We start from the raw sequence: 20,168 nt of genomic DNA, 5'->3' as shown, positions 1-20,168 counted from the left end.
TACTAAGACCCTGGAGAGTAAAACATTTAGAGCATAATCATAGGAGGCTATTATGTTAACAGAGACTCTAGAAATACATAAGCATCCTTATTATCTTTGCTTATGGTTTTATGGTTGCTATTTTTTCAGAAGTATTTTAATACATTTCTTAAAAGCAATTTTCGACAGTTTTTATGAGTAGTCACTGTATCTAACAGAACCTAAAACTCCTTAAAGGAAGCCAATGTGAAAACAGGATTTGCTTAACAGAAATCTTTATAAAAAATGGCTAGAATTCATCTATTAAGTGAGAAAATATCAGAAAATGATAAACTCTAAGCCCAAATCTTATATACCATGTTAAAAATAACTTAAAAAAATCTTCAGATGTTTCCTACTCATTATTACAATTAGACACTCCATTTCATTTAACAGTGTTCTCTACAAACTTAAATATTAGCCTTAAAAATACAAACACACAAAACAACCCCCCAAAGCACAAAATCTTGCCAACAAACTCCAAATCAAATACCAATAAAGCAAACACTAAAGATCTCGCTACCAGAGTCTACTGCTTCTAATGGAATGTGGTTCTTTTCATAATCAGACTTCAGGTCCAGGGGGGTAAAAAAAAGACAAAAAGGACTCATAGTTTAGAGAGCAATAAAATAAAACTCCTTCTACATATGTCCCTGAAATCACAGAAAATTTAAGGAAAAGACAGGGTAACAGGAGATGGATCTGCTATTGGAAAAAAAAAATTTTTTTTTCTTGCTTATTCCTCCTTGCATATCAGGAAATCTCTACTATCCCAACTCCTACCCTATTTTATTTGAGGTAAGAGCCAACTCTGCTTGTGTGAAGTTGTTTGAAGTGAAACATCTAGATATTCTGACTTTAAAATAATTTAATTATTAACCAAAAAATCAAGCAGAGGCCAAAATGAAACTTTTTAAATAACCTCCTTTTTGGCTGAGAATAACCTAAGCTCTATTTTCCATTTGACTTTATTAAGGAATGGGGCAAAGAACACTTGGGAAGATCCCAAGATTTCAGACACCTCCAATATCATGCTTTGTTAATTTGAAAGCTAAGGACTTGATTAACTAGTTTTAAGATATTACTAATCACCCTTAATTCTAGAATTAAATGTATTTCAGTGGCTGTTACACATATAATTTGATAAAGAATTCCTTAAAGATTAAATATGCTGTGAAAAATCTAACACGTTATTTTGTACGTAAATAAATCCCTGTCTTAGATGTAGGGGGGCAGTCATTTGAAACTAGAATAAGTCCCATTCTTTTTTTGTGGTGACCTTTCAGGCAGTTTCTAAAGGATGAGGAACATTCTGCCAGAGACACACTGGACTTCTTAAAATTCTTAGAGAAATGATCACAGGAGAGATGAAATATTTAGTAAAAGAAAAAGTACCATAGAAATGTTCAGTAATTCTCAAATAAGACTATAACTGACAAAACGTTTTAGTCATGAAATACTCTTTTCATAACACTTAAAAAAAAAAGGCAGATCATTTCCTTAAATTGAGTGTGATCTACTTGAGAGAAAGGCCATTTAATAAGCAAGTGTGTTAAATAGTCACTATTTTAAAGAGAATGACTTTAACTACTGGTTTAGTATTTAAATGGTTGGTACAATCCTGTAATATCTGAAAACAAACAAACCTGAAGTATTTGAGTTAAATGCTGTGATCCCTAAACTACTTAAAACCAAGAAGACAAACCTCATTCCTCATCACTGACTGGTAAAACTTTTAAAATGTAAAACAAATTTTATAAAATGGCTGCCTTCTGAAGAAGGATATCAACTTTAATGAAAAGATCTGAGGCTTCAGATTTTAGGAAAGAAGCCGTCAGCTGCAAGATAATGAATGTCCTTCTGTTTCAATTCCTTAGTCAAAAAGATTAACTCTACACATGGTTAGGAAAATACTGTTTTTCTTATTTGGAGAATACATCTAAGACTCAGTATCAAACAGACAAACAGCAACAACAGAAAGGGAAACTACCATGTATCATTCTAATGCTTTCTACTTCTCCAGATCCATGTTATTTATATATTTCACCTGCTCTATTTTTAATGTTCTCCCAATAACATTTCCAGTGGGCCCAATTTGGAAAGAAGAGAATTACTATGCAGTCCATTGAAGGCATGTTCAAATGTCAATGGGATGGTATTATGCAGTGGTCCCCAACCTTTTTGGCACCAGGGACCGGTTTCGTGGAAGACAATTTTTCCACGGACGGGGTCGGGGGAATGGTTTCAGGATGATTCAAGCACATTACATTTATTGTGCACTTTATTTCTATTATTATTACATTGTAATATATAATGAAATAATTATACAATTCACCATAATGCTGACAGGAGGTGGAGCTCAGGTGGTAATGTGAGCGATGGGAAGCAGCTGTAAATACAGACAAAGCTTCGCTCCATTGCCTGCCACTCACCTCCTGCTGTGCGGCCCAGGGATTGGGGACCCCTGGTATAATGAGTTTTCTGAGCAGCTCTAAGAGTTTCGCAAATGCCCTCTGGCAAAGGAGACTGGTAAAGAAAGGAAGGAAAAGTGTCAAATGCAGATGTGGGGAGCTGGGTAGTATTTAGTGTGGGTAGTGTTGGGGGGAAAAAAAGAGAGTGAACAAAGAAAGGAAGATAAAAGTGAAGAAAGTATGCTGAGGAATTATGAAAGAGCTCTGTCAATAAAAAGATCCTTTGACTCTTGTGCCTCAAAATGCCCAAACCTTTGAGCATTCCACAGACCAAGTCAATTTGTAAAAACTTTGTTAGCTACATGCTTGCTATTCAATTTGTGAATAAATAAAACCCAATCTAATAGTTACTAATAATCACATCTTTAGCGTCACTGGAAGATTTAGAAATCACACACTTTTATGTTTCTGAATAAGTCACATTCTTTTATGACTTTCTTATTCTCATTTTTTAAAATACAATAAACGTTCTTTTTCACTACTCTTCCTACATTCAAAGTCATGAATTTATTTCTAAAAACATGAATGGCATTATTTATCTTAAGATACCCAAATGGGGGGGCACAAGGTATGCCAAACTTATCACTGAGTGGTTTCCCTGGATGAAATCTAACTTATTCAAATAAAGAAAATATTTCAAAAATTTATTTGTGATACTTACAAGACTAAATTATCACTAAAGTCCTCCCGATTTTCTTCTTTATTGGCTTCCAAGAAGGATGGCATTTATGCAAATGCCATCTGTGTGCCCCTGAATAACCCTGGAACTGTCAGTTATATTTAATATCATCACAACTCCAAACTGAGTAAATGAAGATGTATTTAAGAGGCTGGCTTTGGTCCCTAGGCTGACTCTGAAGTAGAGACGGTGATTTCTTTGATGACAGCAATGCTGCTTCTTTCACTTTTGATTCCCGGTAAGATTCTGGTTCACAGTAAGAATATACTGACTGCCACATTACAGTTATTTTCTACATAAGAAAGTGTAAGCATTAGAAAGCGCTAAACGTACTATACACACACACACACACACACACACACACACACCGTGGAATAAAAAAAAACAATTCATACATTCATAATAAGGAGGACAGAGACACACGGATAAGTCATTGCTAATATGCATCATGAGAGGTGAGTATAACCTAAAATAATAATTTTTAAAAAATCCATTACCTGGTTGTTTGGCAACCACAGTTATCTAAAAGAAGAACAAAACAAACCTACAAGTTCTCACAGAATTCTGTGGAACTTTTTGGAAGGAAGAGGAGGCAATGCATTTGTAAGGAAATTCGACTTCTGCATTGTGTAAGACATCCTTAATATATAAAGAAATATTAACTAAAAATCCAAAGTTAAACCATGTTACTCATGTCAAACATGCCACTCAGCAATATCTCTGGTTACCTGTACCCATAATTTATACTGCTCTAAGGGAATAAAGGACAACTATATTTTCCAAACTGTATTAACAAAAAGAAATAGTTATAAGAAAAAATATTAAGAATAAAAATAAGCTTATTCAATTTTAGTGACTCCTAATTAGACCTGTTCAGTTTACCTTCACTAACACAGCCTAACCTACTGTCAGCTTCCCACCTGCCATCACACACACAGGTGGCAGCGTTGTTCTTGGAGCCCCTAATGGACGCAGGACAGCTAACAGCAAAAGGTGAGTGAGGAAAGTTTAACTGAAGTTTAATAATTAGAATAATCAAGTAAACAAAATAAACTTGGAACGGGAAGTAAAACCTCTGGAAAAGGTACTGTGAATTTTCAGCAATGTCTGAGAACTTCAAAAACCCTTCGATGTTGAAACTCTAATGCTAAGTATGAATTTTAGATTGGCAAAACAATTATATCCAGTCTTTAAAAACATACATGTTCTTTTGTTCACCTTAAAAAAAAAGAATATCCTATTCAATTTAACAAATATGTAAGCAAACATATGTTCACTTTCCTTTGTCCCTACTGTCCTACACTCTGTCACTCATTTAGTTTGTTAAATGGACAGGAAACGCACCATATCCCCCTGCTTGGATGGGTGTTTTTGGAGAAGCACAAGCATACAGACTAAAATCCTCTGTTTGGAAGCCAGCCCGATTCAAAGAGGGTTCGGATGCACTGCGGTGAATTTTTGGCAATGAGCGGGCCAGCAGCTCAATAGAGGCGAGAATCTAAAAAAAGAAAAAAAGAAAGAATGATGAAAATCTAGGTGGTGTTAATCTTTAAGAGCCCCATCATACTCTACAAGAAAGCATATGAAATCTTATAATACACTGTTTTCACTATTATCTCAAATGCCTGGAAAATAGTAAAGAAACTGATACTTTTCCTTAAAAAGAAGAGAAAATTACCAAACTATTACAGCTTTACTCTCTATAAACTGAATGGGAAAAGTAACCCATAGTTAGCTTTTCTTTACATTTTATAATTTTAGATCATTTGCCAGCCTTGAAACAGTAAATAAAAAAAAATTTAAAATCAATTATATACCTATTTCTCACAGACCACAAGTCCCTTTTGGGAAGAAGATGGAGCATAAATAACGAAAGCACTATATAACTTCATAAACAGAACCATTAGAGCAACTTATTCTTTAAAGAAATTTAGTAATGGGAAATGTCTTACACACACATAATTAAAAACAGGGCCCCAATGACCCAGAATGCCAGCACCACAGGAGTGAGAAGTGACAGATGAATACCCATAAGTGAAAGAAAAGATAGGAAAACTCTACAAGTAGACACCAATGCACAAAATGTAGAAATACAGCACATTTTTAAGGTACAAAGAAACCGGTTATGACTCTTGAAGGCATACAGTATGATAATGCATGAAACATACATATAAAAGGCTTGGCACAATGCCTGGCATATAGTAAGTACTCAATAAAACTTTAGCAGCCATTATTACTACTACTATGATTATATACTATATAGTATTATACACATTATATACTACTATTATTATTTTTCTCAGCTACCAAAAATTTTTTTGAAGTTAAACTGTAATCTGTAGAGTGATTAGTATAAGAAGGCAAAGAAGCAATGTTACAAAATTTTTAAAATTATAAGCATAACACACAAATAAAAATTCAAATAATACAGGAAAGTATGAATGCTACCTTCCAGGGGTAACCACTGTTAAGGAGTCTATACTTTCTTCTGGACCTTTCCTATGCATAAACATGCACATATGAAAACAGAGCCCATCCCCTCCCTCACCACCATTTAAAGTGGTATCACAGTACACATTTTTCTGCATTGCTTTCTTTTTCCCTCACTGACATCCAAGCCATCTACAGAGAGATACCTTGATCTTTATGTCTTTAATTTTTCCAGTTACAGTTAACAGTCTTTATCCGGATACCTGTGGGGGCAGATTCTGTAGCATATAGCATAGATTTTCAGGAGTGGAATTACCAGAGCAAAAGGTGTATGTATTTTAAGTTTATGGAGTCTACCAAGTCCTTTCAAAAAAGGTCAAACCAATTTACATTCTTACCAACATTCCTTCCTTACTTCCCAACATTGTACCCAATGCTGGATACTATCAATCTCAGAGACAAAATCAAAATGTATTTCACAATTGTGACTTTGCATTTTACTGATTATCACTGATGTTATTATTCCTAACATCCTGTGCTTAAGTTCATTCCGCATTTGTACTTCTTCTGTGAATCACCAGTGCATATTCTTTGTTGATTTTCCTTTGATTACCTTTTACTTATGGATTTGTAGGAGTCCTCTGTATAGCATAAACACTCTTTATTATACATGCTACAATTATTTTTCTCAGTGTTTTCCTTTCAATATTATTTTTACTATATAGAAATTTTAAAATGTTTAATGTAGTCATACCTGCTAACCTTTTCCTTTATAACTTCTGGATTCTGCCTCTTGCTTAGGAGAGCCTTTCCTACCTTAAGGTTATAAAAATGATTTGTTATTTTATAGTTTTGTTTTTTACATATAAACCTTTAGCCATCTGAAATTTATGTTTGCATATGGTGTGAAGAGACATCCTGTAATGAAAATTTAAAAATAATACTTAAAAGGGGCAGCTTTTAATAATCTGGAATACTCATATATGTATTTCATTTTCTGATACCATGAAAAGAATAAAATATTACTTATATTAAGAAATATGACCATTTTGTCCCTTTTAATACCATTTGAAAAGTGAGCCTAAGGATATAATCTGCATTATTAATGTACATCAACCACGTTTAATAGGAAACCCTAGCACCTGGAATGTGAAAAGAGAACAGGGTGCAGAGTCCTGCTCACAATGGCCAACAATACCGGTCGTTTACTTTGATGGTCTTAAACCAGTGGTTTTCTGGGTTTAAAAAAACCCAACTCTTCCTCAAAGGAATAGTAACGTAGAATTCCAATATGTAAAACATATAACTACCTATGCAGCCATTCAGCCTCCCCTCCCTGCTCTGGGACAAGCCCCTGAGAGACTTGTTAAAAGCAAAAATTCAATCTTTAATTCTTTAGATAGGGATAAAAGATTCACACATTCCTGTAACACTGACTTCTAAGAAACTGAGCTAGGACTGATAGCATTCACAAAGGACCACATGGTAGCTGAGTTATGGGAGTCAGCACTTCCCACCTGAAAACTGTACTGACTCATTGGGACAGATTTATACAGCGCTATCGTGATTTTTCTAGGCATTATAAAACACGGAATTTATATTACAATATCTACTACAGCTAAACTTTCTAAGACTGTTCAGGTACTTAGTTCCAGTTCATGAGGCTTATGAAAGATTATTAAATTGAGGGCTTTAGCCTTCCAACTTGAAAAGATAAAAAACAATGGAAAGTTTCCAAGAATCAGAGAACGGCAGACAGTACCAATAGTTGCCTTCTCTTTTTGTCCCAGGTAAAAATGCCCCTCAAAAAAACCTAACATTAAAGGGATGCTTGCAACCTGTTTAATTTTACCATCAAGAAGAATAAAAGTAGCAGTGCACAAAGTATAGTCTGTAGAAAAACTATTTTTATACTAGCACTAAGATATTATTTGCCCTTTTTACTTTCATTATTTTACAAGTGTAAGTGGAGTTTTCAGAGGCTATATAATGTAAGATATTGCAACATAATGAATGCAAAGCAGAGAATCCAGCTATCTTCTTTTTGCAGAGATTTGCGAAAAGTCTAAAACAATGCCACTTTTTTCGAAATTTTTTTGTTTGGGAAAATATAATTATTTTTCATAAAACATTATTTAACATGTAATGGTTTTATTATGTTTAAATAAATTTATAAATAAATATTTTAAAAAGTATTAATTTCTAAAATGGGAATTACTACTTACACAAACAGAAGGTCTTTGGGGTTCTTCAATAATTTTTAAGTGTAGAAAACAGTTCTGAGACCAAAAAGTTTGAGAACTGCTAGACAAAAGCAAAATCTTTCTGAATATTTTGTATTGGGATCCTAAGTTTTTAGGTGTACCACTGGTTCAACCTTTATAAAATCACCTTTATGTGTTTACTTATCTGGAGTCTGCACATAATCACATGGAATCCAAATCCGTAAAATACAAACTGTGCTCTAAAAAGTGCTTAAAAATCTGCATCAGAATATTAGTCTGTCCTTCTAGGTAACATAAAGCTTTTTCTTACTTGGGGAAAGAGTGGTCTCTCATCTCTTTTCTTTTTTAGGCACTCTGCCATTAATCTCTTCATGGCTTTTGGACAGTTACTCCGTACCTTACTGAGATCTGGAGATAGATATCCTCGTCCCACCATAAAAATTATCTGGGGAGGAAAAAAAAGGCAAATCATATAACCTTGTAGATAAGTTGAAAAATATATAAACATTGAAAATTCAACAAGCTGTGCACTTATGACATGTACTTTCCTGTATGTACATTACACTTCAATAGAAGGTTAAAAAACACAATGCTACTAGTATTCTGATTCCTATATACCATAGACTGTGGGGAATCAATACTTAATGTGCTGCAAGGCGAAATCTTCATGACCCCTGGACTACTGCAAAGGTCTCCTAACTGCTCCGCATGCTTCCAGTCTCTCCTTATCCAATCCATTTTCCCACTGATAGTAATCATTCTGAAACACAGATCGGGCCTCTTCTACTCAACCAAAATAGTTAACCTTTTTAACAGTTGTTTTGGCATCTGAATTTTAAATTCTTTTGTTGAGGAAACTCTAATGGGGCATTTAGTTATATAAGTCTGAGAACCAGACCCTCCTCCAGAGGGAAGGTAAAGCTACTGGGAACTAAAATTTAATGTTTAATAAAGTAAAAAGCCTTGTCTTCCCTGGGTACAGAGATTTATAATTTTCTGATTTCTTACATTTCTAATTTTCTGACTTGTGGTTCTTTTGAAAGTGGGCAGAGACAGATGTTAACAGTCTTAGGTGTCACGGAAGAGAGAGGGGTTTTGATCTTACAGGGAATAGGTTCAATAGGGACAGACTAGAGGCTAAGGTGGAGAGAGCCAGTCAGAGATCCCAGGTTACAAGGTAGAACTGATAAATTTTAGGAACAGTCAAGTCTGATATGCTATTTTATGTTATTTCTTGTTTGGTGCTGTGATAACCCTTACTTAACTATAAGATGATTTGCCCAAGCACCACTAAAGTGAAGATGTAAAGTTTAACCTCCTTTCCATCTCCTCTGTCACAACTGCCCTTCTCCCACTTCACAAAAGGCACACCTTTTACCTACATGGAATTTAACTACCGTGCACACTGCGTCAGTGTGTAAGTAACACTGCTGAGGGTACCAAAGGGATGCTTCCAAATATTGGTCTAACTGGACGCTAATGAATGGGTAGCAAATCCCTTTGCAAGACAGTTGGTTTCCAATTCTTTGCTTTCAGCAAAATTAACTGAATTGTCAGCTGATTGTTAAAATAATTTTAAATGACAAGTTATTATATAATTTTTGGTATGCTATAGAAATGAGTTCAAATAAGCAGTGATATGGTTACGGTAAAGAACTAATCTTGCCCAAAGAGAGGGCTGGCCTTTGCCTTTGGCTCCTGGGAGGTAATCCCTAAGCCCTTGGAATGTCCTGCCTGTTAAGAGTGCCTTTGTTTATCTGGGAGTCTAAGGTCATGTCAGATAGTCTATGCTATCAATGTGATTCTACAGAGGGGGCTTTAAGTTATATGGTATCAGCTTGACCTCTGTAGAGGCTAAAAACTAAGGTCAACAACAGAGGTGGTCAATTGTTATCTACGTGACTGAGGCCCAACAATAACTCAAGGCTCCAGTGAATTACCCTGGTTGGCAACACTTCCTGCACATTGTCACGCATGACTGCCAGGAGAACTGAGTGCTGGCCACAATTCCACGGGAAGAGGACAACTGGAAGTTCCCTATGTGAAACTCTCCTGAATTCTGCCCTATGTGCCTCTTCCCTTGGCTGATTTTAATCTGTATCCTTTTGCTTTAATAAACCATAACGTGAGTATTAACAACTTTCAGTGAGTTCTATAAGACTTAATGAATTACTGAACCTGAAGGTGGTCTGCTGAACTCTGCATGTGGTTATAACAAAACTCCTGACTTTCCCATATTCTTATTTATTTGAACAATATTCCTCAGCACTTACTTCTTTAAAAATAAAACTAGAAGGACTGACGCTAAGTCCCAGCTTATTCTAGCAAAGGTCATATTTTTCACAAATAAACGACTGAAGAGAAAACAAAAGCCCCATGTTGCTCATTAAGAAACACACTTCCAATAAAATTTTACCTGTTTCTTTATATCAAAACTCATGTTATTTTCATCAGTTATATATTTAATAATTATTAATAGCATAATTTGGAATTAAAAAAGTTAACAGCCCAAAGTCACTGGGAAAAACTTTTTTAGTTCTAAATTTAAGCACATTTTTTTGTTGCAGAGATATAATTTGAATGAGCAATAAAAGGGTTTAGAGCACACAAATATGTTACATTAGGGAAAAAATTCTGTGGAGGAAGTAGGATACAAATAATTTACAGACAAAAAAAGAGCCATGTAAAATTCCAAAAACTAATGAAGAGGTTTTTTATTTTTATTTATTTATTTTGCGGTACGCGGGCCTCCCACTGCCGCGGCCTCTTCCGCCGCGGAGCACAGGCTCCGGACGCGCAGGCTCAGCGGCCATGGCTCACGGGCCCAGCCGCTCCGCGGCACGCATGATCCTCCCAGACCGGGGCACGAACCTGCGTCCCCTGCATCGGCAGGTGGACTCCCGACCACTGCGCCACCAGGGAAGCCCGAGGTTTTTTATTTTTTAAACAAGTGATGATGGTAAGAATCAAATCAGTATGACGTTTAGATTTTATTTGGTACATTTAAAAGAATGATATAATGCTTTTTTTTTTGAAATGTCAATATAATACACTGGAAATTACATTCTTTGCAACTATTTAAGCTTAAAGGAAAGGTCTTTCCTGGATGTAATTCATGGATAGAAAATTCAAGTAGCACTTAACTACAAAATCAATAGCTCAGTTTGAAATTCTGGGACTGGTTATTTTCATTCTCCATCTACAGCCGCACTCCTGGTATCCCTACCCCTTCATTCACTCCTCTGTGTTACTGGAGCACAGGTCTGCTCATCCTCAACATCACCCCCTGCACTGCCTCAACAGAACTGAGAGCACAGCCTGTGTTTTATTCACCTTTGCATCCTTCTATATCTCACAGCTTTTGCATACAGTAGATATCAAAATTTTTTATTAAAATAATTTGCATGTTGATAAGACACTGGTACTTATTATCATTTTCTGTCTCCTTGAGATCTTGTGCTTAGAACCCAGCCACCATACTGTGAGAAAGTCCAAGGTTCCTGTGAAAAAGTCGTCACAGAAAGACCCATGTCGAGAAGAATTGAGGCCCCTGGCCCTCGGCCAAGACTAAGCTTCCAGCTGACGGCTAACTGGTCACATACCTTCTCAGGTATGTTTTCAAGCCATTTTGGAAGTAGATCCTTTAACACCCAGTGAATCTACCACAGCCAATAATACCATATGAAAGAGATAAGCCTTCCACACTGAGAGAAGCTCAAATTGCAGATTTACAATTTGTCTAAGCCACTACGTTTTAGGTGGTTTGCTATAGCAATGATAACTGGAATTCATGTGAAATAATAAATGTTATGCTATTTTCTTCTAGGATGACACAGCACGTCTGCTCCAATAAAAAAAAAAGCCAATATACCTAGCTTAACTGAGCACATGATTAATCCCAATTTAGTAAAGAAGCTGCACTGAAAGAGAGCAAAACAGAATGATAAAGAGGGGGAAAAAATGACAAAGCAATTTCTCAGACTTTCGGCACTAGGGTAAGTGAAGTAAAAAGGCATGCTACTCTGCAAAGTAACATAGAGGTGGTCATCCCTCAAGGAGCTAAGAAACCTGTTTTAGGAAAGAACTCAATCTTTGTAACTGTTAAGGAATTCTTTAGTTCATTCTCTTATTTTTAATAATTGAAAAAGAAAAGATACCTAGAGAGGTACAGTGGCCAGGTCATGCAGGTCATGAGTCCAAGGTCTGCCATTACATCACACTGCTTTACCAGAGTCCTGCCTTGAATTTACAGGCAAAACCTGCCACCTCAGACTATGGGGGGGTGAGAGTATAGGGGCATGGGTCATTACCATATTATATGGTAATGAAGCAGCTGTCCCATCTCCCATGGAAAAAAAAGAATATTCCTAGATTTTCAAATAGAAGTCCAATCTGAGAGCCATGGAGATCAAAGTATGAGAGAAAGAAAAATCAAATCAAGGAGATGGATGGAACAGTACCTGGGGGTTACTTCACTGAGGATGACTAGAGTTACTGATTCAAAAGAGGGAGTTCCATGGAAAGCGCCACTTGAAGAAAGCAGACTAGAAGGTAATGAAGTAGAATGGGGATGATGGGAAGAGTATATAATTCTTTCATATCCTTTTTCTTCATCAAATACTTGGTTTCAGACTGGCATATTCCAGAAGGCTCTAACTATACTCCCAGAAAGAATTAACTAGTAAAGGCCTTACCCTTCTGTTGGTCACTCACTTACTTCTCTCATGGAGAGTAAGCCCTTGCCACATCATTTATTATACTCCCATGGAGGACAAAGCACCTAAAATGCCAAGAAGTGGATGAGTGCAGAACTCTGGGACGCTTTTTCCATATTTTGGAGACACTACTACTTATTTCCATAATATAACTTTATTATTTCATTAAAATAAACTTATTTACTGACAAATGTATTTCATCCAGATCTTAGGTTCATAAATTTTTATTATTTGTAGTCTCTATGATAAATCAATTAAAACTAAACTAAAATTCCCTCGTAATTCCTCTAGAAGAACAGAATGCATAGGAAAATTAAACACGGCATGGGGTATTATGCTGTATGGTTGAGTTAATAAGACTGTAAAAGGCAGAGCACGTGAAGCTGCTAAATTAGAGACAATCTTGCTCTTCAGACTGCTATCGTCAAATCAATCATCTCAGTGATCTAGGATCTGTCACAAGTACACTAAGTGCAATGTTTCAATGTTTTTATGTTCTTTAGCTACTATCTTGGTCCGTCCTGAATCGAAGTTTCATGGAGGCTTAAAAGATCAGATCATCAGAAGCCAGGTCATAGATTCCTTTTTAACACTTAAAGCTATAATCCAACACTCTAAAGCTATGAAAGTAGTTAGAAAGACCAAACAGCAATTTAAAAAATTAGTTTTATGCTGACTTATGTAGAAAGGCAGTCATTTTTAAAATTCTCAAAATAGAGAATCCAGACCACTGTTGGGTAAGGGCCATATGGTGATTCAATAAGCATATGCAAAGTATATGACAACTTAGATTACTTCTCTGATACCACATGATAGTTATAAGTTCTTAGTGAGAAAGCTACTCAGTATCTTCAGAAAGCTTCAGTATCACCAAAAAGACTGAGAGTTGAACTGTTGACCAAAACACTACTAAATGAAGTAATATATTTATACATTAAAAATTATCATTTCATTAGGTTGGGAGGTTATGATCAAACACATAAAACACTCATGCTTTTGAAGATTCTTTACACTGGTGATTCTCAACTTTTGTATGTATCAGAAACAACTAGAAAACTTATTAAAAATGCAGATGCTTGGACCCACCCCACTGAATCAGAATCTACTCCAGCATCTCCATTTTTTAAACAAATTATCCAGGTGATTCACATGTACATCACAGTATAATGTATAAATATTATTTAATCACAGTTTATATGGTCAACTATTGTTTTCTATTATATTAACTGTAATTGCGGCAATCTCTCTACACACACACACACACACACACACATGCACTTTTAAAATGTTGAGGTATATGAGGTAATTTCAGTAAAGACAATTCATTTTTCTTGGCCAGTATTAAAAGACTAGGTGAATTTAATATGGCTGGGATCGAAAAGGCAAAGAGCTGCACGAGGCTATACTTTGGAAGGTAAGGAACAGAGAACAGAAACTTTTAGGAAGAGAGAAGTAAAAAATTCCCTCCTACTTGAATTCTCACCACAGAAAAATGAAAGCATGATGTAACAGTCCTTTCATTTACCTAGTTTTAAAAATTTAAGAAGTATGGAGAAATCTTAATAATTTTATAAGGATTTGATATAAAGAAGTTCAGAGCTGAGGGCCTGGCTCAGAGAGCACAATCTGTGATAGAGTAAAAGGGATAAGTCCAGATGCTGTAGCAGCAGAGCTCATTCTTCTAACTGTGCCATGGTCAAGAGGCATGAGGTATAATCATTATTGCATCTCTAGTTTCTAGTCAGAAGATCAGGAGTTTCACTCCACTACAAGATTTAAGCATGGTATTTCCAGGAAAGGCCTTACATGCTACTATTACTGCCAACAGTATACAAAAGGTTCTAAAACTGGTGACAAAGATCAAGAGATCTATCTTCCATGCTTACCCAGGATCCAATACCTCTTTTCTACAATGAACTGGAGCCTTTCTACAAACAGTAAAATGAACCTCAAGAGATGGTAAATATTTACCTGGTCCCTGTTGTTGATGTTTGAATAAGGTAACTGTCCGGTCATCAATTCATACAGAACAATCCCAAATGCATATACATCTGACTGAAAGCTATATGGGTTTTTATCTTGCATTCTGATTACTTCTGGTGCCTGGTAGAACATAAAAAGAAAAATATTCTTGTTTATTCTTCACATCAACTGAATAAAGACTGAAAACCAAACTATTATAATTCCCAGAACAATGTTTCTATCATTAAATAACCCACGTAATACGTAATCAATTCTCTTACTTATGGCCAAAGAAATAAAACTGATTATGAAAGATAAATTTTAAAAAATGCTCTGTAAACTCTGAGAGAGGCAGTACTAGCTGAGATTCTATATACATTACTAAGATTTTATAATTTTATCAGCTGCCCTCTTTCTGTACAAAATACCATCACTGCCATTTGAATTTTTCCCATGACTTACCCTATCAAGAGTGAGTTCCTACCTTCCATTCCTGATTCAGGAAAGAAATACTAGACCTGTTGTTATGAGATGTGTTTGGAAGTAGCACAACCACTATGGTAATCACCTTAGAATTTAAGTTTCCCATTGGTACAAATGATTCTCCTTATCTCAGGGCACCTTAGACAATAAAGGTAAAATTTCAAGACTGATAAACTCAAACTCCTTTCTTGCCTCCAAAAACGGTATAAATATGCTATGGATGCTTTATTAACAAAAGCAATAGACAGTAGGTAGATTTAGTAGAAGATGGTATAAAGAATCTTTTGGCTGCTGCTTCTTGGGCAAAGATACAGATCTAATCATATTTGTTACATTTTTACACATTTCAGTCACTGTATTCTACAGATAGATTTCTTATTAGCTGTTTACATGAAATACAATAAACAGTTGATTAAATCTTAGCTTAAAGGAGTTCTTTCACCTTGCATCTTCTGTATTGTTTCATTTGGAAGAAATTAGAGCAACTGCAGGGTATTAAAAAAACTTTGTGAAAACATTAACTTGATACCAAAACCAGGACTAACTGCAAAAATGAAAGACCTGGGACAGGATTCTTGGTTATTGGTCAGGGTAAGGCAGGTCAGGCTATCTCTCAAGGCAGGCAGTAGAGCATCCAGCCTCACCTGCAAAACAGACTCACCTGTGCAGCCTTTAACCTCTCAACATCCAGACTACATTCTAGCCCAATAATATACCATCAGAGTCTGGGGATGGGAACAGCTTCAATTGTGAGTTTTTATAGTTCCCCAGATGACTTTAATGTCCAACCAAGGTTGAGAACCACTGATGAAAGATGCGTGGGAGATCCAGATGAGAGTAAAGGATTGCGGGGAGGGGGGGGCATGCAGTGAAGAAGGTTTTATCTATTTGCTTTTGTCATATATTTTATTGATAACTGCTCTTGGTAGTACAGCGCAAAATAAACCACATACAACTGTGATGTAATGAACAAGCCAGAATATAAGAGGCTGGTTATGATACAGACATAATTTTCAAAGCCAGAACACAATTTCTGTGAGGGACAGTGTAAGAACTACCCTTTTAAAATTTAGTTTTATCTCACTGTTGTTGGTAGATCATTTGATGAAATGTCGTATGGGATCTATTTATAAGAAACGCATGATTTATCTTCAATTAATTTAGTAATTTGTAAAAATTTTCACAGAAGTTTCTTTCTTCTTTAAGATATAAATAAAGCAAGGTTGAGAATACTATTGTAAATAATTCAGCGAATTACATAACCTTTGGTTCTGAACAAACTCTTCTCTCCTAGTCTATGGAAATACCATATTTGTTTCTGAAGGCAATATCAACCCAAAAGGATTTTACTCAACAATTAAGTGTACTACTGACTAATCTCTTGTCTTAAAACGCAGCTTGATGGAATAAAGGATGAACCCATCTACCCAGGTATCAACAAAAAAGAAATTAAAAGAAAATATAAACCTTCATGTGTAATAGTAGTCTATAAACTGTATAAACTAAGGTTTTTGGAAAAGGACAAATCTGGAGACTTGACTGAGCCTAACTCTCCCCGCAGTAGTTAAAATAAACACACCTTTAAAACATGTAACAATTGTTTCTTTATAATTGTAGGTTTTGCAATTTCTCTCCCCCTTAGGATACACTGTTATCTTTGTTGCAAGGTATATGCCTTAAAGGTATCTGAGATCCAGATTACAATTATTAATTAGCTTCCTGTTTATAATTATTTATTAAAACAAACATATTGAAGAAAAAAATATAGCTAACTCTAATTACTAAACCTGAGAAAATGCATTCAAAATCCACTAGTTCAACCCGATGTTAAAGATGGAGAGACTTGGAGGAGGTCAAGGAACGTGCAAGTTAAGAGTCAAACAGAGCACGAGAGTACAGACCTTCTGACTCCTAGTCCAATGCCGCCCCCTTCCCACCTTGCCACTCTAATGCCAGTTATTATTACAAGAAATCACGGCCAAATTTAACCCTAGGCGTATCTTGACTAATTCAGAATCCTACCTTGGAATTCTCTTTATGGAACTGCTACAGATAAGTTCAGGGAATTTAGGCCAATGTGGCTTTGAAAGCCCTTGCAGCTTTTCTATTTCCAGCAGGGTGTCCCAAAGTCTTACTGCAGATTCAGTTATTTAAAGCTTAAAACTGCACTAAGAGTTTTGGGACACCCTGTATTCAGCTTGGAGCAGATGTTCTCAAACTTTTTGGTCTCAGGACTCTTTTTCAGTCTTAAAAATTATGGACAACCCCAAGAAGCTTCTGTTTATGTGGATTATACCTGTGGATATTCATCATATTAAAACTTAACTGAGAAACTGTTAAAATATTTATTAATTTAAATAACAAAACAGTCATTAGATGTTAACATAGATCACCCATTTTTTTTAATGAAAAGTAACTGTATTTTCAAAAACAAAGTTTAGTGAGAAGAATAGTACTGCAATTCTTTTTTTTTTTCTTTCTTTTTTTTTGCCATGCTGCGCGGCATGTGGGATCTTCATTCTCCGACCAGGGACTGATCCCGTATCCCCTGCAGTGGAAGCGTGGAGTCTTAACCACTGGACCACCAGGGAAGTCCCTGCAATTCTTTTTGACTGGTTTAACAGCAGCCAGCTAGAGTCACATATTTGCTTATGCATTCAATCTGCTCTGATGTGTTGAAGAATATGAAGAAAAATCTAGTTTCACACAGGATGACCTTGGGGACCTCTGACAGGGTCTTAAGGACCCTTCTGAGAACAGCTGGCTTAAGAAAATGATCCTATGCTGCCCTTTTCACAGCCTGCTGAAAGTAACTGCACAGAAGTTTTAGTTCCCTTCTCTTATAACTTATCTTTCTTATTTTCCGCAAAGCAGAAATAGGAATAAAGAAAGAAAGAAAGAGCTATGCAGGGCCCACAAAACTGACAGTGTTAAAAATCTACCTTTCATTTTTCTTTTTGTCTTTCCTTTCCTGGCTGCCCATAATTATACAGTTCTTTCTAGTCTAAAGAAAGTAACTTTCCAATTTAGGCTTAAATAAGATTGTGAAACAGTCTCTCTCTTAAAAGGAGTAATTCTTTTATTGAAACCTTAATAATGGCTGCAGATCACACCTGCTTAAATTGCATACTTTTTTTTTTTTGAAACCGGATACACAGAACATTCTGAACACAAAATATTTTAAAGAGACAATCTGAATAAAATTTAAACAGTGTTTATAAAATACACTTTTTGTTTGAAATATACTGAAACTGGTTTCATAATATTCTTTTTAAAGATAAAAAGTTAAAATCTATTTATATATAAAGTAAGATCAACATTGGTTTTTGTGAATACTGAGAACTATGAAAATACTATATAGTTGAAATCTTCAGTGACTTTCTAATAACTCAACAGCATCTCAGGGTCCAAAAATTTAATTAATGGAGAAATAGCCTCAATTCTTACCATCCACAAAATGGATCCAGACAACTGTTCAAATTGATGGGACCCACTCCATCGAGATTTCACTGTGGCTAGACCAAAATCACCTATTTTTACTGTGAGGTCTTCATGAAGAAAAATATCTGAGGTGTAGTAAGTAAAGGAAAATAACAGATCTCATTTTCCTATCAAAGCAACCATTATGAAAAATTTAGGTAAGAGATCTAATTTCTATAATTCTATATATTATGATATTCTTTAAAGAAGTATAGTACTTCATATTTCCTTTTAAAGTTAATAAATATGTTTTAAAAATAGTGTTATTTGGACTCTGTGACCTGCTTTTAAGATATTTGGTGCTTGAAATGTGGTAGGATGAGGTGAGATGTTTTCCTAAGTTTATGGGAGACATTGAAACTTTCCCATTAGATTTTAGTAATGTAGGCCCAAATATCTTTCTGGCACTGCTGGGAAAGCTGTAAAGGCTCTTCACTGGAATGAAGGAAGGCAACTGGCAGACAGGATCTTAATTTGGGCTTATGGAAGAAGAAACGTTACGTTTTTCTCACCTCATTGTTATATAATGTAGAGCCTTCAGTTACATCTCAACTACCACTGAGCAAGGTCAGAGCACTGAAAGAAACTAGTAGATAGCTACAAAACTATGCATCTTGTAGTGCTTATAGAACATAAACAAGCAAGCAAAGAGTCCTACTATCATAATGACTTGATAGGTTTTTTTGTAATGGTCAATTGTTCAAAAACCAAAAGCAGGTTGTAGTACCTTGTACTACTATACTCTTGTGTAAACCCATTTATTAATTCCCTTTACAGTGTATTATTGAACTTAGCATGAAAACTGTTTTTACATAATGTGAAGATAAAATGCAGGAGAAAAGGTCAGGATGTTTTCAAACTTCGCAGACAAATTCAAGAAGGATACTATTACTCTTGAGGTCTCTGTGGATGATTGACTTGGCGTGTAAGTAACTGAAAAACAAAACATCATTTTAACCTGAGTAGAGCTAAAGACTCTGGCCTCAGTATCTACAGAACACATTTAGGGGTATAAATAAAGATTTATTTAGAATCATGATACAACTGCAAACTGTACATAACCCCTTTAAATAAGAAATAGTAAAATAGACTGCAAGTGAACTAAGGATTTTAGGACCATATTACTATTATGGTACAACCAAAATCTTTTCTATTGAAAGACTTTGCTTTATCTTTTACTATTTACCAATACAAACCTTCCACTCCAGTCAAGCCTATTTATCCAGGTCCTTTAAGTATACCTTGGTATTTAATCCCACCTCTGTGACCAATGCTCCCCTCTCACACCAAATTAGCTTTCATTCTATTCTCTACTGAATCATACTTATTCTTTAAGATTCAATATACATTATGACTCCTAAGTGAAGCTTTCCCAAGAGTCAACCACAAGTGATCTTTCTTTCCCCTGTTCAGTTATGTAGTAATTATTTTAACAGTTTGATTCATGTATTTTTTTCACCTGACTATGTTCATTTTCTATTTGGAATGTAAACTCCATTTGATAAAACTATTTTTAAAAGTAGAATTATATATTCTAAAAAGACCTTCTTAAAACTAGTGATGTGCTTATTTTCTAATGTAATGGACACAGTGAATCTATTTCAAAGTCAATGGTAAGTTTAAATCATCTGATACCCCTAAAAACTGTCTTAGTTGTTTTTTTTTTTTTTTGTTTGTGGTTTTTTTGCGGTATGCGGGCCTCTCA

The 20,168-nt window shown here is 35.4% G+C and overlaps 1 protein-coding gene across 6 annotated transcripts in view; it reads right to left on the bottom strand.

The window, feature by feature from the left end:
* The window catches only part of BRAF (B-Raf proto-oncogene, serine/threonine kinase), a 162,434-nt gene that overhangs the window by 10,226 nt on the left and 132,040 nt on the right, over positions 1–20,168 (bottom strand). For 5 of the 6 annotated variants that reach the window (XM_027101718.1, XM_027101716.1, XM_027101719.1 and 2 more), the window contains 5 exons: positions 19,350–19,396; positions 18,431–18,549; positions 14,510–14,641; positions 8,134–8,268; positions 4,513–4,666 (listed from right to left, as the gene is read on the bottom strand). In XM_027101718.1, coding sequence (XP_026957519.1) covers positions 4,513–4,666; positions 8,134–8,268; positions 14,510–14,641; positions 18,431–18,549; positions 19,350–19,396 — 587 coding nt within the window. Of the gene's footprint in view, positions 1–3,150; positions 3,461–4,512; positions 4,667–8,133; positions 8,269–14,509; positions 14,642–18,430; positions 18,550–19,349; positions 19,397–20,168 lie in introns of all 6 variants that reach the window. The other variant, XR_003431855.1, reaches the window with a different exon arrangement.

Source organism: Aethalodelphis obliquidens, unplaced genomic scaffold (assembly GCF_003676395.1).
Source record: "Aethalodelphis obliquidens isolate GAN/ISIS:26980383/991018 unplaced genomic scaffold, ASM367639v1 scaffold5, whole genome shotgun sequence".
Lineage (NCBI taxonomy): Eukaryota > Metazoa > Chordata > Mammalia > Artiodactyla > Delphinidae > Aethalodelphis > Aethalodelphis obliquidens.
This window is presented reverse-complemented; position numbering and strand designations above follow the sequence as displayed.